Source organism: Aspergillus wentii, assembly GCF_001890725.1.
Source record: "Aspergillus wentii DTO 134E9 unplaced genomic scaffold ASPWEscaffold_3, whole genome shotgun sequence".
Classification (NCBI taxonomy): Eukaryota; Fungi; Ascomycota; class Eurotiomycetes; order Eurotiales; family Aspergillaceae; genus Aspergillus; species Aspergillus wentii.
Window position 1 is genome coordinate 4,109,306 of NW_024467834.1, and position 19,320 is coordinate 4,128,625.

Below are 19,320 nucleotides of genomic sequence, written 5' to 3' on the forward strand. Positions count from 1 at the left end.
CCTCTAGCCTCGTCACGAGTTTGTCCCTGGCGGATCTCCGCACACGAAATAAAATTCACCGATTCCCTCTGTCAACCAGAGTTGAAGCTGTCATTGTTTTGGACGGCATGCATCATGTCGGATGGGCACATGCGAAACGTGGCCGTCCGGACCACGGCGGCCATCTTCATGCCCATTGCTAGTATTACCGTGTTTCTGCGGTGTTATGTGCGCTTACGCATCGTCAAGGGCTTTGGCTGGGACGATGCGGCCATGGTGGTGGCCATGTTGTTTTACTTCATGTTTGGGGGGTGCATGATTGGGGGGTCGTTGTACGGGACCGGCTATGTGTTTGCTGATTTAGAGCCGCCGAACGGGATGATCGCGATGAAGGTACGTCTGAATAACTTCATTTTTGAACAATACTAATAAAGTCAGTACTGGTGGCTGTGTGAGATTGCCTATTGCTTCGCATCCGTCTTTTGCAAAATCTCCGTCTGCATCTTCTTGATGCGCATCACCATCAAGCCCCTCCACATCTGGACGCTCTACACCGTCATGACGCTCACCGTCATCACCTGCATCGTCTTCATGCTTATCATGTTGCTGCAGTGCCATCCGCTGCAGTACTTCTGGACCCGCCATGCCGGCGATCCCAGCATCCAGGGCTACTGCATCAATATGCAGATTGTCGTGGCCATGACATACGTGTACAGTGTGTTTGCGGGCGCGTGTGACTTTACCGTGGGCATTTTGCCCGTCTTCCTCGTGAAGAGCTTGAATATGCATCGTCAGACCAAGTTGGCTGTTATCGGTATTCTGAGTATGGCTTGCATGTGAGTTCTACATTATACTATAGGGTGCAAATGTGTACTGACTGGATAGTGCCTCTTCTGCTGTGATTGTCCGATTTCCCTTTGTTCACACCTTTGCCGACCCGGACTTTCTCTGTACGTTCCCATCCATCTGAATATGCAGATAGATACTAATATCCTCAGACTCCACCTATCAAATCGCCATCTGGTCCAACATCGAAACCGGCCTCGGCATCACCGCCGGCTCCCTCGCCACGCTCCGCCCTCTCCTCCGCAAAGTCCTCGGATCCTCCGGTGGACGAGACTACACATCCGGTCTCCCCCATCGCTCGTCCTCGCGCATGCCCGGCGTCAGCCACGATCGGCCCTATCCTCTCGGTTCAGTCGACCGGGACGCGCCGCGGTTACGGCCCGACAAGCTCGCCGTGACGGTCACTACCATTCAGAGCCAGAACCACGATACCTGGACGAATATCTCGGCCAGTCCGCATAGTAGTGAGGAGCGGTTGAATGTGCAGCATCCCACGTTGCCGGGGATTTCGGAGACGGGGGGTGAGATTGGGCTCAGTATTCATCGCACGGTGGAGGTGACGCAGACGATGGATGAGTCGAGCATACGGGAACATGTTTGATGGTCTATTTATAATTTATAGTATATACTTAATGTATATTTCCTATGTTACAGATACCTTAGAGGAATTCCTGGACAATCTTGGTAAACGCTTCCGGCTGCTCGACCATCGGCAGATGGCCGGCCTTGTCGACGATCTTGAGCTCAGCATCGCCCTTGAGGTCTTGTGCCATCTTCTGCATCGTCTGAGGAAGAACGCCATCACCAGACCCGGCAACGAACAATCCAGGCACAGTCGCGTTGGCCATGCGCTCACGCACATCATACGCACACAGCGCCTGCACTGCCTTTCTAAATCCCTCCAGACTGTTGTCCCGGACAACATTCTTAATCCTCTCAGCAAGGGCTGGCTGAGTCTCGTACGACTCGTCCACAAACCAGCGGCGGGTGGTGACTTCCGCGAGCGATTCCCCGATGATAGTCTCGTTAGTGGCCGGGGAAACGGCGCGGTCGTTCTCCGCCATAGTTACGCGATCGTCCCATGCCTTTCTGTTCGTGGCCGGCGACGACGAGTTGGTGTCGCAGGCGATGAACTTGGTGATGCGCGAGGGGTACAGCAGCGCGGTGTTGAGCACCGTCACACCACCCAGACTGACGCCGATGAGGGTGGCTTGAGGAATGCGGAGGGCGTCGAGCAGCGCGACGATATCGCCGGCCAGCACGTCGATGTTGATGTCTTTTTCACCGCATTTTTGGAGCCGGCCGCGCGTGAGATAGCGCAGGATGCGGTAGTTGCTGTTTGCCGGATGGGAGAGGAAAGCGTCCACGAAGCCATCCCAAATGGAGTAATCGACTAAGATAGAGTTTGAGAGCACGATCACCGGGGATCGCGGGTCGGTGCTGCCCTCAAGACGATAGGGGAGGTCGACGCCATCAGGGGTGGTGATGAAGGATTCCACCGCGGGACGGGATGAGGGCAGCGTCTTTGTGCGCCGATCGTTGGAGTTCCACGGACCAGCGACCTCAGACGAGGCCAGCGAGTGCAGCTCTCTGGGGGCTGGGCCGAAAGTGTATGCCCAACGGTAGACGCGGCGCTTCTTGTCAGCCACACATTCACTCTTGACTTTGTTTCCCCAGGCCGTGTTCATCGCTGCCTGGTGCTCTGGGCCGTTGAGGCCATTCTGCGCCGCGTATTCATACAGCGAAATCAATTCTTTCGGCGCGTTGGGATCAATCGACGACGTCACGTAGCGGCGCGAACGACGCCACCCCGGCACGCGCGACAACATGGGCAGATGCTCCTCGCGATACCACGCATCCACCTCGTCCTGCCTGGCCGGATCCGACAGAGTAAAAGAAACCGCGATCAAAACGGCTCCGTCGGACTCGTTGTCCGTCAGATCCTCCAGCGGAGCGTAGCCGGGCGCTTTCTGATCGTCGAGCAGATCATACAGCCGGCGATCGACGGCAATCTGGGCCATCGTATTCTTTTCACGCTGGGTTTTGATGCCATCGCCGCGAAGAGCAAGGTAGGGCTCTCGGGTTAATTCGGCCATGTCGGTGATGTCGTACAGGGCGACCCACTCTGGCTCGAGCGAGTCGACGGCGCGATAGCGAAAGCCGTTGGTGACGAAGGGGAGGCGCAGCCGGAGAGGGCCATGTTCGTTGTTGTACCAGTCGTGGAATTGGGCGGGGGGGAGCGATGCCTTGGGGTGCATCGTCACGTAGAGGAGGCCTTCCATTTTCTCTAATTCTATCAACTGGTACAACAATTGAATGGTTAATGGTAGTACAGTTGATAGTGGGTGATAGTGCAGTGGTAGGGAGGGGCTATATACCCCGCCGGCTAAGTATTGAGGCCGATGTTAGATGCCGATCGGTAGTTACAAAATCCATTATCCATCTCATCATCCTCAATCAAGTCATCTAATTCATATTCGATCTAGTCATACCAAATTGCATTCATGCCGAATCCCTTTTCAGGAATATCCACTCTCGCCACTCTGGCCAAATTCTCGTCCTTCCAGCGGTACATTTCCACAAAGCCCATCTGGTCGTCGCACAGCGCCAACCATTCATCGCTGAAATCACACGGGCTGACCGCGTTTGAGTGGCCGCCGCTCGTAGACGTAGGATGGATAAACAGCTGCTTCTCAATCTCGCCAGAAGGACCCAGTCTGAACGCAGTAATGTACCCCGTAATGTCGAACGAGTTGCCCCGCGTCGTGGCGAACAGATACTTGCCGCCCTTGGTGGTGAAGGTCACGTCGCCGCGGTACTTGTTGCGGGGAGGCAGCAAGCCCTGAGGAAGCAGAGGATAGGTGATGTGTGTAAAGACGGGCTTGTGTGTGCGTTCGTCAATCACATACACAGCCAGTCTGTTGCCCGCCTCCATCAGCGCATACAGATACTTGCCGGACGGGTGCATTTCCACCCAGCGAGGGTGATCGTCCGGCGAAGGTGCCTCGAGACAATCCACCAGCTCCAGCTGCCCCTGTGCGTCTTTCTTGTGCGTCCAGATCTTGTTGGCCTGCAGATCAGCTGAGTACAGGTATGTCTCCGTCGGATCAAACACCATGCCGTGGATGCCGGTGTTTTCCTGGTACTCGTAGTTCTGCACGTTCTTCTCCAGGGCTCCGTCCGCTGCGACCGAGAAGACATTGCCATAGCCGGCGTATTTGTAGAACGGGTTGCCGTACACGTTGTAGGGGGGTTGGTGGGCGGCCAGCACGAAGATCGCCCGCGTGTTGGTGTCGGCCGAGGCAGCGAGTTCTACTTATTAATATCTTTCGTCTGAATGGCTTCATGTAACATACCATGGCCAGCCACCGGATGCGACGCCTGGTGGACAATCTCGGTCGGGCTGTGAACAGCAAAACTGTTCCATTTCTTCATCGCCGCTCCATAGATGGTTTTTTTGTCGTGCTTCAATCACAATTAGCATAATATAATAATAATCAATAGAATATAAACATACAGAGAAGGTCATCCACGAAATCGGCTCCTCCTCCGGAATATCCGTCTTCTTCAGCAGCGACAGGGTCAATTCCTCATCGTCAAACTGCACCGTGTAGATGCGACCGGGAGCGGTCCAGGTGCCGACCATAAGATGATGCTTCATTTTGCGGGCTGTGTGTATTGATCTGAATGACTTGAACGCAGAATGCAGAGAACGAAACATGTTGCAAGTTCAGATGATATATCGGCATCACCAGCGGCACTGGGCATTTCCTCGCCCCGACTCTAAACGCATTTCCGGCGGCTTTCATCCGTCCTGAGATGCCGATTCCACTAGCTTTCTTGCTTGTGTTTCCCCGGGTCTGGGGTTTGGGGTTACCTTTTCTGAATTTTTATAATATTCTATTTTATATCTATCACAATTTGATCAGTAGAATAGTATCAATTTATGGCAGCAGGCTACCTATGAATGCATCCAATCAAGCATAACCCTATTCATCCTTCTGCTCTGGAAGGACCATATCATCTAATAGCCACCTCTGATATATATCACTAACCTGAGTCTGTTCACCAATGTCATGATATCTGGGAGCCCTTCAACAGCCACTACTTCTAGAGCAACTACCACTTCTACTATCTCAGCCATACTAGCCAGTCATTAGACCCTAGTGTCTGTTCATATCCACTGCCCCTCCAACTGCTCTATCCGGACGGCCCATCCAAAGCATTACCCTTTCTATCAAGATGACCTTGAAATGATAACACCTACTTTTCTGATCTGTCTGATCCTTGCACATGTTATACATACAACCCTGCAGATCACAGACCATCCTGAATAACCTTATTTCTTTTTCCGTTGACTTGGCCAGTTCGTTCTTCCATCTGAACCATGGTTTTATATCTACCGCTCTCATTGGCTCTTGCTTTTCTAGGAGTCTGGCCGTCATGCACTTCTGCTTCCATACTAACTAGGTTGGTATTACTACTCCATCATACTTCATCATACAAAGTGGAGTACCATAAAAAACTACAATATCGGTTTTTCTATTATATTGTCAGTCAGTTGGATATGATGCTACCCGTTCATCTACCGATCGGTACTTACGGCCAACTCCATTGCCGGGCGGATAAACTCACATCCCCCGGTAGTTCTTCCCTCCCACCCCATATCAAGATAGTGCATGCATGCCATGTATAGACTCACCAGATTCACCAGGTTAACTACCATCAAACCCCAATTCCCAAAATACACACACTCCCCTATACAAACCAGAACAATGCGTCTCCCCTACGCCCCCAACACGCCCCCCGCAGACTCCCCCGCGGAAACATCAGACATCTACGCCCGCATCGCCGCCCGCCGCAACCCGCGCCCCCTCATCCCCCTCGATCTCTCCCTGCTGCACTCCCCGCCTGTCGCGGACGGCTGGAACAGCTTCATCGGCGCCATCCGCTCAAAGACAATCCTCGATGGCGGACTGATGGAATTGGCCGTTTGCCGGGTTGCCGTGCTCAACGACGCCGTGTATGAGTGGAATGCGCATGCACCGCTCGCGCTGAAGGGGGGCATCAAGCCGGCTGAATTGGCGGTGTCGATGACGCTGCCTTCGACGGCGAATTCGGATGGGGAGGTGCTTAAGGCGCTGGAGGACAGCTGTCTGACGGATGCGGAGAAGGCGGTGATTCGGTATACGGATCAGATGACGCAGACCGTCAAGGTTGAGGAGGGGGTGTTTGGGGCGTTGAAGACGGTGGGATTCTCCGAGAGAGAGATTGTCGAATTGACGACGGGCGTGGCGGGGTACAACTGTGTCAGTCGGTTTTTGGTGGCGTTGGATGTGGGTGAGAATAATGATAAGAAGATGAAGTCGGTGGACGAGTTGGTTGCCGCTTTATAAGATATATGATAATGAGCATTCTCACTACAGGTATGATTGATGAGATGAGTTCAAGTCCAACACTGACAATTTACAGACACGCAAATACCAATGAATACGAAGCATATCAATCTGACAATGACATGGCTAATTGCCTCTATACACTCCGCCAGATACATCACAGACCATATATGGCATCCCATAACGCAGTGAATAAGCCACTACATCACCATGTCCATCTATCGTTACTTGCCTTTCTTCCTAATGATCCATGGACGAGCACCTCCCGTCTAGCGGGTCTACCTCTGAGATCTACTTCGATTCATCTGATCTGAAAGCAATACGACTTTATCTGGTACCCAGACCCACCCGGATACTTTTTCCTGAACACCTCGTATTCTACCGAGTTCTCCACGACGTGATCTTCGACTCGGCTCGAGGCAGAAGGATGCTACTCCACAAGATTAGTTGCCCACTCCCTACGATGGCGAGCTCCGAACTCGTGTAGATCTCGGTAGACTCCGAGCCGTTTGGGGGCTTGAGGTAGCATGGCATTGTCTGTGCTATTCGCTTGTGGATAAACATTGGGTCACATCGTAATGACTTGCTTAGGGTCGATCTGGGGAAATAAGGACGGTCTGCAAGCTACGAGCCTATGATAATAGATCATCTGGGTGGTTATTCAGTCATATCCATTGCAGGCGTAGTGCATAGTTATTCAATTGTTATTCAATTGCCTGCTTGAATGTATATACAGAGACTGAGAGATACTTCTGTCTACGCTGTCCAGGCATAACTAGTATGCATATTCATTTCCTAGATTCAAGGCATACACAAGTTATTGTAGATTGATATCTGGGGTAGAATGTTCTAGAACCTCTGTGTGTCATTGTTGCATTCGACGTGGAAATATGATTTAAGCAGGAAGGAAAGTCCGGAAATTGCGGTCTCGCTAAAGCGACGCCCTCAGACTAAAGCCACAAGCGTCGGTGTTGTTGCTTAAAGCGGGATAGTGTCAGCATACCTGAGATGTAGGGTATTCCCGCTACGGGTGCTATATCCTAGGCCTCATTTACGACTGGCTAGTAGCAGCCCTTAATATGAATTTGTTAATATTTCCTAATCATTTATATAGTAACAATGTACCTCATGCTTAGATTGTATAATTATGAAAATCTGTGGCTGACGGAGAAATATATTTCAATAAGCGACGAATAAATTGCTCATTTCCATCTTCTCCATGATTGGAGGACTATCTCAACTACCTAAGGTACTACATAGTGCTACCTACTAAGACATACTATATAGCCCATCAGAAGGTAGACCCAATCGGACCAACCTTGATGTTAGAGAACGCCACATAGGCATCCGCATGACTGCTCTCCACCTCATCCGGCTCTCCTGACGAAACATCACAACTTCCCCTCGCCACGCCGGGATCAGTCGATGCTGCAGTAGTGGGATAGTTGCTATCCAACCACAACATGTTCGCCTTGTGGTCGTCCCAGATACTCATCACCAACACCATACCCTTTGCGAGCGCGGCACTCATTCCTTCCATGCCGCCGTGTTGGCTGAAGACGTCGTCATCGCCGAAGAGCGACTTCTGGGCCGTGCAGAACTCGTTGGTGATGGAGTTACCAGCCGCGCTGGAGTAGGTGGAAGATGACTGCGCGATGGTGACCCCGTCCTGCACGTAGAAGCGCTTAATCTCAGACAGCGTGCCGGAGGAGGTTCCGTCGTCCGTGATGAATTGGGTTACGACGGTCATCTTGGAGTTGGTGTCGACGGTCTTGCCGGGGCCGAAGAAGGAGGTATTCCCCATTCGGTACGGGTTGAAGTCGCATCCGTCTGGATCGCAGGTGCCGGCGTAGCGTTCGTTGCTATATGTTCCGCCGCACTTGTCGCCTTCGCACATGGTTTGGTCGGGGGTATCGCAAGGGTGAGGCGTGACGGCGTTGGAGATGCTGTTGGCCTCCCAGATGTCCATCTCCGCGCAGCAGGATCCATGGTTGCCGACGCCCGAGTTGGCGTCGCTGTCGGAGGGTTCCCAGCCTTCGACGTTGGCCTGGCCGTTGATGAATTTGAGATCGCGAGGACATTGCGAGTCGCAGTATCCGGTGCCGTATTTGGCGCCGGCTTCGTTGGTGGAGTACTTGGCCATGCCGCCGTCTGCGTCCATGGAGACGAAGTACAGGGCGCCGTTGAGGCCGCAGGGGAGCTTGGAGACGTCGACGTCAAAGGTGAACTCTTGACCGAGGAGCTTGTAGAGTTCGTAGGTGTCGTCATCGCTCATCATGTACAGACGAGATCCGACGTTCTTCTGCGCGGACTGCGTGACAAAGTTGAGACGGAGCGAGTCGCCGCTGGCCGTGACGCCGTAGGTGCCGGTGTAATCCGCACCGTCGAGGGCGCACTTGTCAGCGCAGGTTTTATCATCCGGACAGATGGAGGCATCCCACTCGTTGCCGGTATAGCAGTTGGTGTAGCCATCGACGGTGTGCACCCAGCGCCAATTAGCGTCGACCACGACCTGACCGTTCTGGGTGGTGCAACTGCCGCCTTCACTGCATTTCTGCCAGGTCATAGATGGGTGGACTTCCTCTTTCTGGGTGCCGGCCTTTTGGGCCTGAGCCAGAGCGAGGAAGGAGAGTGGAAGAAGAGTTTTGAGAGACATGCTTCTGCTTTCTCGAGACAGTAGATAGTGAGATGATGAGGATGAGGATGGAAATGATGCAAGACGACGTCCCTTTTATACATCCTCACGGCTATACGGACTGAGCTCCGTCAAGCAAATGGAGGATATATATTCGGACGCGTCTCCGTCTCCTTGACTGAAAGGGAAGCCTGTATATTAAACAAATCCCATTCAGGCTGAATGCAAATGCATAAACTTTGTAGATATCGGGCCAGATCTGAATGAGCCCTAATCTAATCAATCAGCCCCGCCTTAGTCAGCCCCGAAAGCGGCGGGGCAATCGTGACATAAATTTTGACTCATTCGAATCCCTTGTTTTATCCCTTCTTTTTTCTTCCTCGTCGCTAATTCCTAATCCCTAATTCCTCCCTTCAACACCCAGTCGTGAGTTCAACATCACAATGGCCGACAGCTTCATCCTCACCATCTCCTGCCCTGACCGGCCCGGCATTGTGCATGCCGTGACTGCTTTCCTGGTCCAGCACAACCTCAACATCGTCGACTCGTCTCAATTCGGTGACCCGACCTCCAAGCGCTTCTTCCTGCGCATTCACTTTGCCCTCGGCGATCCCACTGCTGAAAAGCCCACCGTCGAACAGCTCCGCGATGCCTTTGCTCCCACCGCCGCCTCGTTCTCCAGCGATTCCTTCGACATCGTCCCGGCCACCCAGAAACCCCGCGTGATGATCATGGTCTCCAAGATCGGCCACTGCCTCAACGACCTCCTCTTCCGTCAATCCACTGGCCAGCTCGCCATCGAGATCCCTCTCATCGTCTCCAACCACCCCGAGTTCGCTGCCCTCGCCGCGACCTACAACATCCCCTTCATCCACCTCCCCGTCACCAAGGAGACCAAGACCGAGCAGGAGACCCGCGTCCTCGAGCTCGTCAGCGAACACAAGATCGACCTCATCGTGCTGGCCCGCTACATGCAGGTCCTCTCCCCCATGCTCTGCGAGGCCATGTCCGGCAAGATCATCAACATCCACCACTCCTTCCTGCCCTCCTTCAAGGGCGCAAAGCCCTACCACCAGGCCTACGACCGCGGCGTCAAGATCATCGGTGCCACCGCCCACTTTGTCACCAGCGATCTGGACGAAGGCCCGATCATCGAGCAGAACGTCGTCCGCGTCAACCACGGCATGAGCCCCAAGGAGCTCACCCACGCCGGCAGCAACGTCGAGAGCAACGTGCTGGCTACTGCGGTCAAGTACGTGACGGAGCGGAGAGTGCTGCTGAACGGACACAAGACGGTTGTGTTTAACTAGTGTATCATATTCGTATATTTTGCATCTATTCCAGCCAATCCACTGAGCCAAAGGGGTGATAATCTTCTTCTCCCTGCCATTGATTATACAGCGATTCCTCCATCTGCACATCCATTCCAGCCACAACATCCCTATCTCGTTAGCTCTCCATAACCTCATAACCAGGAACCAGGATAGACTCACTCATCCGTAGCCAAAACCTCCAACCCAGGCACACAATCCACCAGCCCATACAACACATAACTCCCCCCAAAACTCCACACAAACCCAATAATCGCCTCGACAATCTGCACTCCCAACTGTCTCCAATTCCCATCAATCACGCACCCTCCCACAATCTCCGTCCCGTCATACGCAGCCACCGCCCGCTGCGCAAATAACCCCGTCGCGATCGTCCCGACAAACCCGCCCAGACAGTGCGTCGCAAACGTATCCCCGTTATCTACCCAGCGCCACCGCGCGGCCGTCTTGGTGAATTTAATCCGTAGTGCCTGCCGACATATCACAGGTCCAGCGATCCCGAATCCCACCGCGGTCGTGGTATCGATGAAGCCCGCGCTCGGCGTGATGAGCACCAGCCCCGCGATGGCGCCTAGGAATGTACTATCCAGACTCCACTTCCCTGTTTCGTAGTACGTGATACACGCCCATGTCAACGCCCCCGCCGCAGCACACATATTTGTCACGAACCCGGCCATGACGCTCTTAAAGTTCAGTGCGAGGGTTGTCCCTGCGTCAAACGCAACCCACGCGTTCCAGATGATGAGCAGTGCGAAGAGCTGGCAGATTGTATTGTGCGGTTTGTGGAGGCGGAGGTGGTTGGGTGTGCGTTTTGCTGATCGCTTCGAGCGAAATAGTGGATAGGAAAGGTATACGCTGATTGCGGTCGCCGAGGCACCGCTGCAGATGTGCACTGGTGTTCCGCCGGCGAAGTCCAGGGCTCCGAGGTTATACAGAAAGCCGGTGGGCGACCAGACCATGTGTGCGAGGGGTGTGTAGATGAAGGTGCACCATAGCTATACAGTTAGTACCGCATGGGGTATAAGAGATGGACATACTGACAAAGACAAATGGAATCAACGACACCAACCGTCCCCTCTCACAAACACCCCCAACAGCAATAGCACAAACCGTCGCACAGAAAATCAACTGGAACTGCGAAAACAACACTTCTGGAATCGACCCGACCGGATCTGCCAACACCCCAATATGAAACACCTTGTCGAGCCCCCCGAAGAATGCATTCCCGTTCTCGCTATACGCAATCGAGTACCCGATCATCCACCATTGAATCGAGCAGACGCAGACCACGATCAGACTGGGGTAGAATGAGGCGAGGACGTTGTGTCGGGTCGAATAGCCCGAGTATGCGAGGCCGACGGCGGGGATGATGAGCCAGCAGAAGACGCTGCAGATGAGGATGAAGAGGGTGTCTGTTTTGGAACAGGCGGACCAGGCTGCTTCGATGCTCATTTTGTTTCAATTGAATGGGATTGCAATGGTTGAGAGCATGAAGGGGGATGGGTTTAAATACATTGTGTTGATATCGCTGGATGCTCTTATTGGACTGATAAGGGTGCATATGCATGCAGGCTCATCACGGTGATATTGGCAGGGTATCATGTCACATCGCGAATAGATAATAAACATATATACTATGTAGATATTCAAATATTCAAGTATAAAACTATAAAATAATCCACATCCATGTGCACTGGTCTTCTGCTGGTGAAATCCAGGGCCCTAAGGTTATACAGGAAGCTGGTGGATGACCAGACCATGTATGTGAGAGGTTGTAGATGAAGGTATACCATAGCTATATAGTTAGTATGTGACCATGAACAATGGCAGCCATGTTGATTCAAGACCATGCGGCTACTACTCCACCAGAAGTGTCGCATTGATAATATTACTCTAATATATTTATTTCAATGGCAGAAAGCCTCGTGCCAATCATTTCCATAAGTAGCCGCGCTGAAGATCTTGTTTCCCAGCTTCAAACAATGCCACGCTTTAAATGATCGTCAATCCAGGTTGGGGCACAACAGTCACGAAAAGGTCGAGTTCTGATTGTTCACTGCAGGCTCAGCAGAGAGGTTAAACATTAAACAATATTAATCTAGCCGCTTGAGACTATAGATGGGGTATGGCCAGGCTTGACGACGGTAAATTCCCTATCGATAAGTCGATCGATATCACTATCAGCTCTTATCGACAACGGCGATAATTAATCACTGTATTTTACCTCACACTTTTCAAGTTCTGTGAAATATCCTCTACCTATTAGTAACATAGACTCTGATACCAATAAATGTCACTCATCTTCTTTATCAACTTTAGATTTGAATCCAGGTTAAATAGAGACAATACAGCTTCTCAAACATCCCATGGAAACACTATTTACGGAAATATACTTCTGCCTAAACCCCTCAGATCGACGAACCAGGTCCCAAACTCCAAGAAAGGCTGTGCATGGTCCTTCTTCGCTGTTTCAATCTTACTGGCCACGGCAATGTGCCTTTTGAAGAGCAGCAACGCTGATGATGTCATGAATCCGAGCGCTCCGCTCTGTCAGCTGACGCAGACTCCGCGCTTATAAAATCCGAAGACGATGATGCATCAAGGTGAGAGTCGCAAGATAAAATACACGCCGTACAGTTACCATGTCAAATTTCAAGTTAGCGAACAAAGTCCAGCATTTGATTATACAACCCGCAGACCTGCGACTGAATCCGCCAGAGAGCTATCTATACGTTCAAGATGGGCTGATCATTTCCTGCGGCTTCCTCTACGTTCTGTGCTATTTATTTTGTACATTCCGCGCATATAGAGACCAGCGAATCCCAGGATCGAGCTATGGCAGTGTCCAGTATCTGTAAGCCCACCCCATATTTTATCACATCGTAGACTCCTACTCACAACCAACCAGATGCCTAACAATGGCCTACGAACTCTTCTACGCCTTCACCACCACATCCACAACCCTAGAGCGAGTCGGCTTTCTCGCCTGGTTCATCCATGACGTTGCCTACGTCGCAGTCACCCTCAAGCATGTCCATCGTGCCGAGCACCGACCACGACTCATCCAGAACATGCTCATCGGTCTCGTCCTGGGTATAGCCGGCCTGAAATGGCTAACGACCGTCTACCCAGATGATCGCGAACAAGTCACGGCGTACTGGACTGGGGTTCTCCTTCAACTTCCCATCGGCTGGGTCTGTTTGCATTCGTTGTATGCGGAAGAGGGGACGAGGGGGCATTCGTTGGAGATGTGGTGGGTGTTTCTTCCCCGATCTCGTTTTGCCAGAGTGAAAGTATAGCTAATGGATATGGATGCAGGATAACTCGATATATAGGCTGCTATCTAGCTTACGGGGTGTTCATCTGGCGATATTTGAATGTGCCCCAGAATTGGGAATATGTTGCTTCGCCGTGGAGTATTGCCATTATGGTCGTGACTTTGCTTCCGGAGACGATATACCCGTTTTGCTATGTTTGGGTATATAAAGCGCAGAAGGTTAAGGGGGAATAGATAGATTCACTATTTATATATGACATGACTAGAATCAGGTGGAATACTACCTAGCTAGATCTTGATATGCACGATCCAATAACAGCCTTAAACTTGACTCATTTATCCATTTGCCAATCAACTCAATTCTGATTGCTGATTAGATAATTCATGAATATAATGTTAGCTTGATCGCCACTGTACTTCCTATGCAACACCAGAATTTCTTTTGTATGATGCCTATATAAGACATTCTCTACTCTCTGCTTCTAAAAGAATCTACACGCTTCATCCTATCGCCGCCATACGTATGGCTCACACGACCCCCGCCTTACAAAATGGCGATATTACCTCTTTGGATTCGTGGTCAGTGCAGACTAGAGTGGTTTGTTATGATTATCAGTTGCCCAGGTGGTATTGGCAAGGAATATGTGATCATGAGCGTCTCCAGCCAAAGAAAGATTTGGGATTGCTGCGGCAGGTCGCTGTCAGTGTGTCTGATCCAATAAATAGCCGCTCCGGATGCAAAGAGTGACAGGCCAGTTGCAGACCACCAATAGAATCTAAAGTGCGTGTCGGTTGGGCCTACGAGGCTGGCGGACAGATAGCTGCGCCACAAAATTGATGGGATATAATAGTGGCGCCAAATCCTCAATTTCGCACTTCAATAACCATCAACCGATCATCCACAAGATGGCTTCGCTACAACAGAAACACCACTTCATTCCTCGATTTATCCTGAGGAGGTTCGCACCCAAAGAGCAGCCTCCTGCAGGCCCTGCTTCCTCTAGAAGAAAAACGCGTCGAGACTTCCTCGTCAACAAGGTCGACCTTGAGAAATGCATGTTGACCCAGCGTGCAGTTTCGACCGAATTTGCCCTGGTGGACATGTATCGAGACCCCGGCTTCGACAAGAACCCATACCACTTAGAGGAGAAGCTTTCACAGCTGGAGGGCCAGGCCAGCATTATAATTGAGCGAGCTCACACGAGCTTTGCGAACAACTCGGTCCTGGAACTGAAGAGAGCCGAGGTCGATAATTTACGCAAATTCCTGTTTCTGATGAAGTATCGAAACTCGAGCATGTTCGACAGGTATAATCATGATTCCATCGAGGACTACGATTCCGACGATCGCGCACGAATGGAAAGATACATGAAGGCGAAAGGGTTTCATCAACCACGCGAAGTGTGGTTTGACAATCTGCGGCAGCTTCTGGATCTCCGGATGGATCCAGAGAAGAGTTGGACAAAAACACTGGCAGGGGAAATGTATCCGGATGATGCGAAAATGTTCGAGTTGCATCTTCTACATAGCTATCTCACCTTCTGTTCGCCAGAGGCTCCAGAGGAGGAGTTTCTCCTCACCCAGAATGCTTATGGTGTTTTTGAAGGCCCGTCAACTGTCCGACTGAATACTGCAACAAGGAAGATGGAAGCTCTCGTGTACAACGAGCATCATAATTTCGCTCCTCTATCCCCTCGGCTTATCATTGTCTTGAGGAGTCATCTTGTATCGCCGCCGATTCAGGATAGCAGATTCGAGGCTGCCTGGGAGCAGATCGGACGGACACTCCGATCTTACCATCTCCACCCGGACCGAGCAGGATCTATGCTTCAAGATCTTCCCGTTAGCCCTTGCAAGACAGTTCGTGTTTCGCCAACACCAACATCATCAAAAGACTTCCACGCAAATGACCGGTTTCAATTCCAGTGCTTCAAGCTCTCTTCCGCCCATGTTGCAATCATCAACAATCTTTTTCTCGAAGAAGGGTACATCACATCTTCGATAGTCTACTACTCGCCCAACTCTCTAAGAGCAAGCATAGAAAAGTATTTCGAAGATGAGTCCGAAGGAATGAAAACCGTTTTTGAAAAGGACCCGCTCGATAAACGTGGTTTGTATCTCGCTTCGCTCGCGAGAATTCTTCACGACCTTGGGGGAAGCACCAAGTGTAAGACAATTCCTTTCGGCCTGTCACCGGGTCGAGTTCACATGTCATTCTCTGTGGCATGGCAGGTCGCAATCCAATTATTGCAGAGGGAAGAAGGCGAGGGTTCCCTGCCACGGATTTACTTCTCGTTAAAACCAGGTACCGCACTTCCTCTCCAGCAGCTCGCACAGGTATTGACTAGTATATAGGATCAACAGAAAGGGGCTTCTGGAACGACATCTACCAAGCCAGTCTCATGATGCAACTGCGTACTAAAATCGACAGAGCACTTAAGACCGCCCGGCTGAACCACGAAGATAAAGTCTGCGTTCGGCTCAATCGACAAGCTTTCTTTTGTACTTTTCCACCCGAGAGACTGTGGATATATCTGAAGATCTCGCGAAACATGAACAGATTTCACCCCGACGATTTTACGGTCCAGATTGCAGATCTTAGCTTGGATGGAGCAGAAGACAAGTATGCAAAGCGTAAGTGTATACGCGCAGCTGTAAACCTTATATGTCATAATGGCTGATTCTTATAGTGATTCCATCCTATCCTAGTCGCCGTGATGTCCTTGTCGCATTGATGTATCGTGAAGGAATGACCTAGGCCTCATCGGCTTTAGAAAAATCCTCAAATATCCATCAACTCCGAAACGTGATCCCGTGGGCTTGGCTCATATATAACAATTTGTTAATTTATGCCTTTTCCATGAGGCGTCAAAATCAGGCATCCTTATCAGGATACCACCCTTGGTAGTGTACCTTGATCATTAAACAGATACACAATAAGATATTTCAATTTAATGAGTGGTTGAATGGCTTCATAAATGAAATGGATGTCAGTAGCTCCAAAATCCTTTCTAATCAGCGTTGAGGGAACTGGCTTTTGATATTCCCCTAAGATGATGGCCAGCAGAGCTTATATTGTGGATCCGACGCATTCGGCAGTGCAACCGGTTAAGAACCAGATCTGCTCTGATCAAGCCGCGGTCCAGCATGTCATATATAACCACCCTCAACTTACCGTATTTACTCTCCATTAAGTAAAATACAATAAAAAATGGACACCATCTCCCCCGCCCCCAAATTAACGCCCCTCTTCTCCCTACGCTGCGCTGTTGCCGCGCCAATTGAGATCGGAAACGGTCCGTATGGGAGGAGAAGATGCGTGCCGATTGAATCTGGGACGGTGAGAGGGGAGTATATCAATGGGGAGGTTGTTCCGGGTGGTGCGGATTTTATGTATGCATTCTTATCTTGCTATATGATATGTGGTGCTAATGAGTAGGCTCGTCGAGGACGACCAGACAACGCATGTGAATACGAATTATGTTATTAAGAGTGACGACGGGGCGTATTTGTATATCCGGTTTGTTCTTCTTTTTACAGTTAAGAAGGATGCTAATGTGCAGAACTGAGGGAACGCGATCTGGTCCGCCGGAAGTGTTGAAGGCGTTGATGGAAGGAGACGGCGTCGATCCCAACTCCTACTGGTTCCATTTGCACATCAAGATTGAAACTGGCCATGAAAAGTATCGCTGGATGAACAATCGGGTGATTGTTGGACGGGCTACCAGAGCTAAAGGGGAGGTGGCGTACGATGCGTATTTTCTCGAGAATGTCTAGTCTTATTATTATTTGATATATTTTATACTACAAACTGTTTACATGGTGATTGCGCAGTAGTTCTGCCAGATTCGCATATTGCCCCTGGCTCACATCCTGCTGGGAAAGTACTTCTTCTGCAACTCGATTTGCCCATACGTATTCAGAATGGTACTCGCAGAGTTCGCCTAGCCGTTGTCGTAGCCAAACCCGATCACTATCGTTATCTGTCTCTATCACTGCCATCAAAAGTGGCCAATGTAGCCGTCGTAAGAGTTTCGGATCCGCGGCGTATTGTTTGCGTGTGATCTCGAGGATACTGGTCACTGTCTGCCGGTGGAGAATGGTAGGAGGACCGCTGCAGAGCAGTCGACGATGGAATAAAAATTGTGCATAGAATGTGCTGACGGCAAAGTAGATCGTGTTCAGCGTGCGTCGCGCCGAGGATCCTCCAGCGAATCTAGCCGTGATGAATAGATCCGAGTATTTCTAATTTGTTAGTCAAGTCCATGTCGGCATGGAGTCTACTCACATCACGAATGCCCATCATTTCAGTGAACAAAGACTCAGTGGTATAACTCGACGCAGTCGGATCGACGACGAGTTGCCACGTCTTGTACCGCAACCCCATACCCTCATGTAGCAATTCCAATCCCCGATGGTTTTCAACGTCATCCAATACTTCCTGATCTGGGTATTGACTGCCCCAGAAGCATCGGCCCCAGAGACGAGCGCATTTATGAAGATAATCGGGGTGGAGGGCAGGATTGCCCGAGTTGAGCACATAATCGTACAGTGATTCAGTCAGCCCGATGGGCCGGCAGCTAACATCCACATACCTTTTTGGTCAGTTTGGAAGAGAATATGGCGAAAGGGAACATACAGAATCCAGAGCAGCAGTTGCTCGGGAATAAAAGACACCTTGGACATGGCCTCATCGGCCTGGCCGACACTCATATCCAAGAACATGCCATTGATGTCCTTGAGCTGGAATAACTGCGGATGCGACTCGAGGAGCGATCGCACTCCTTGCAGATGCAGCTGAAGATGTCGCACAAAGTGTCCAAACTGCCACTCATATGTAACCATCAAAAACATCGTGGCGAAAATCATCTCCAATTCCATGTGCGAAACCTCTCTCGGCGTCTCGAGTAATTGGCGAAACTCCTTCACAGCCAGACTATAGTGATACCGGGCATGGTCCTCCGCGGTAGGACGGCCTGGTGACCGTACCACCAGCCCATTCCGATGCATATCGCTGGCCGACAGCGCCAGGATCATACGCATAATCACCTTGCTGGTCGCCGCCGGCCCCTGATACAGATAGCAAAAACTGCTCCATTGCCATGATTTCATATAATAAAACACCACCGACGAAGAGGGAAAATATTGGAAGTATTTCAGATCGTGTTCCGTCAAAATGAGCGAGTTGGCGCAGGGCACTTCCGAACCGGAAAGCGTCGGATAGAGCGGATTCGGATCGAACGGGGAGACCGGAGGGAGGAAGACATCCTGCTGGGCTGGAACCAAATCACTGACCACTGCTGGGGCATTCCAGAAGGCCGCAATATTGCCGTAGTTGTGGTTGATGTTGATGTTGTACGAGTGCCGGGGCTGCGCCGGCTGCAGACTGCGAACGCGGGATTCCCTTCGTTTCACGGGAACTCCCCACTCGCAGCTGAGGCGCAGGTTGAGGCAGCGTTTACACACCGGGCGCTCCTCATCGCACTTGACTTTGCGACGGCGGCACGTACTGCAGCCTTGAAGCCGTTAGCCGAAATGATGGGGATGACGGGGATGAATGGGGGAAGACTGGGGATGATCGGGGAGGAACTGTCGCATCTGGAGCATACCATTCTTCGAGCGAGGGGCGTTCCTTCCGGACATGAATGGAATCCCCCACTTCTGCGAGATGAACGTTAGCCCGTAGGCATTAGGGAAGGTGATTTACAAGAGGAGAGAAAGGAAAGAGGATGCAAAGAGGAACGTTGGAGATGGAGAAATTCAATGATGAAATCCCAACTGGGCGGGGAGAAGATGAGTCAGCCCCCGGTCGGAAATCTCCCCAGCTGAAGAATCATTATTCATCGCTTATCCATT

The 19,320-nt window shown here is 51.1% G+C and overlaps 11 protein-coding genes across 11 annotated transcripts; 6 read left to right on the plus strand and 5 right to left on the minus strand.

The window, feature by feature from the left end:
* Positions 1 to 129: 129 nt before the first annotated feature.
* On the plus strand, positions 130 to 1,426 carry ASPWEDRAFT_108934 (putative integral membrane protein; the record flags this gene model as incomplete). Its single annotated transcript, XM_040828038.1, has 4 exons — positions 130 to 372; positions 418 to 815; positions 865 to 929; positions 978 to 1,426. The coding sequence occupies 4 exons, from the start codon at positions 130 to 132 to the stop codon at positions 1,424 to 1,426; spliced, it is 1,155 nt and encodes a 384-aa protein (XP_040691586.1).
* Positions 1,386 to 3,207, minus strand: ASPWEDRAFT_471625 (putative alpha/beta hydrolase). Its single transcript, XM_040836914.1, has one exon. The coding sequence runs from the start codon at positions 3,105 to 3,107 to the stop codon at positions 1,485 to 1,487; it is 1,623 nt and encodes a 540-aa protein (XP_040691587.1). The 5' UTR covers positions 3,108 to 3,207; the 3' UTR covers positions 1,386 to 1,484.
* Positions 3,208 to 3,307: 100 nt separating this feature from the next.
* On the minus strand, positions 3,308 to 4,486 carry ASPWEDRAFT_50909 (lactonase family protein; the record flags this gene model as incomplete). Its single annotated transcript, XM_040837514.1, has 3 exons — positions 3,308 to 4,137; positions 4,182 to 4,290; positions 4,343 to 4,486. 3 exons carry the CDS (start codon positions 4,484 to 4,486, stop codon positions 3,308 to 3,310), a joined length of 1,083 nt encoding a protein of 360 aa, XP_040691588.1.
* Positions 4,487 to 5,276: 790 nt separating this feature from the next.
* ASPWEDRAFT_472038 (carboxymuconolactone decarboxylase family protein) lies at positions 5,277 to 6,369 on the plus strand. The gene is made up of 2 exons (XM_040836921.1): positions 5,277 to 6,251; positions 6,298 to 6,369. Exon 1 carries the CDS (start codon positions 5,505 to 5,507, stop codon positions 6,219 to 6,221), a length of 717 nt encoding a protein of 238 aa, XP_040691589.1. The 5' UTR covers positions 5,277 to 5,504; the 3' UTR covers positions 6,222 to 6,251; positions 6,298 to 6,369.
* A 1,029-nt stretch (positions 6,370 to 7,398) lies between these two features.
* cbhB (putative 1,4-beta-D-glucan-cellobiohydrolyase) lies at positions 7,399 to 9,048 on the minus strand. The gene has a single exon (XM_040835139.1). It carries the CDS (start codon positions 8,875 to 8,877, stop codon positions 7,513 to 7,515), a length of 1,365 nt encoding a protein of 454 aa, XP_040691590.1. The 5' UTR covers positions 8,878 to 9,048; the 3' UTR covers positions 7,399 to 7,512.
* Positions 9,049 to 9,299: 251 nt separating this feature from the next.
* On the plus strand, positions 9,300 to 10,166 carry ASPWEDRAFT_171367 (formyltetrahydrofolate deformylase; the record flags this gene model as incomplete). The annotated part of the gene is made up of 1 exon (XM_040830774.1): positions 9,300 to 10,166. One exon carries the CDS (start codon positions 9,300 to 9,302, stop codon positions 10,164 to 10,166), a length of 867 nt encoding a protein of 288 aa, XP_040691591.1.
* A 12-nt stretch (positions 10,167 to 10,178) lies between these two features.
* On the minus strand, positions 10,179 to 11,736 carry ASPWEDRAFT_472050 (ammonium transporter). Its single transcript, XM_040836922.1, has 3 exons — positions 11,229 to 11,736; positions 10,350 to 11,182; positions 10,179 to 10,297 (listed from the first exon to the last, which is right to left on the minus strand). The coding sequence occupies exons 1-3, from the start codon at positions 11,637 to 11,639 to the stop codon at positions 10,192 to 10,194; spliced, it is 1,350 nt and encodes a 449-aa protein (XP_040691592.1). The 5' UTR covers positions 11,640 to 11,736; the 3' UTR covers positions 10,179 to 10,191.
* A 938-nt stretch (positions 11,737 to 12,674) lies between these two features.
* On the plus strand, positions 12,675 to 13,813 carry ASPWEDRAFT_182712 (uncharacterized protein). Its single transcript, XM_040831938.1, has 3 exons — positions 12,675 to 13,041; positions 13,096 to 13,440; positions 13,506 to 13,813. The coding sequence occupies exons 1-3, from the start codon at positions 12,830 to 12,832 to the stop codon at positions 13,696 to 13,698; spliced, it is 750 nt and encodes a 249-aa protein (XP_040691593.1). The 5' UTR covers positions 12,675 to 12,829; the 3' UTR covers positions 13,699 to 13,813.
* Positions 13,814 to 14,354: 541 nt separating this feature from the next.
* On the plus strand, positions 14,355 to 16,573 carry ASPWEDRAFT_39629 (DUF4238 domain-containing protein). Its single transcript, XM_040835140.1, has 3 exons — positions 14,355 to 15,769; positions 15,820 to 16,098; positions 16,155 to 16,573. Exons 1-3 carry the CDS (start codon positions 14,371 to 14,373, stop codon positions 16,220 to 16,222), a joined length of 1,746 nt encoding a protein of 581 aa, XP_040691594.1. The 5' UTR covers positions 14,355 to 14,370; the 3' UTR covers positions 16,223 to 16,573.
* Positions 16,574 to 16,675: 102 nt separating this feature from the next.
* On the plus strand, positions 16,676 to 17,241 carry ASPWEDRAFT_171371 (DUF3237 domain-containing protein; the record flags this gene model as incomplete). The annotated part of the gene is made up of 3 exons (XM_040830775.1): positions 16,676 to 16,857; positions 16,904 to 16,984; positions 17,028 to 17,241. The coding sequence occupies 3 exons, from the start codon at positions 16,676 to 16,678 to the stop codon at positions 17,239 to 17,241; spliced, it is 477 nt and encodes a 158-aa protein (XP_040691595.1).
* Positions 16,820 to 19,224, minus strand: ASPWEDRAFT_39631 (Zn(II)2Cys6 transcription factor). Its single transcript, XM_040835141.1, has 6 exons — positions 19,074 to 19,224; positions 18,104 to 18,980; positions 17,753 to 18,059; positions 17,028 to 17,709; positions 16,904 to 16,984; positions 16,820 to 16,857 (listed from the first exon to the last, which is right to left on the minus strand). Exons 1-4 carry the CDS (start codon positions 19,105 to 19,107, stop codon positions 17,269 to 17,271), a joined length of 1,659 nt encoding a protein of 552 aa, XP_040691596.1. The 5' UTR covers positions 19,108 to 19,224; the 3' UTR covers positions 16,820 to 16,857; positions 16,904 to 16,984; positions 17,028 to 17,268.
* Positions 19,225 to 19,320: the final 96 nt, after the last annotated feature.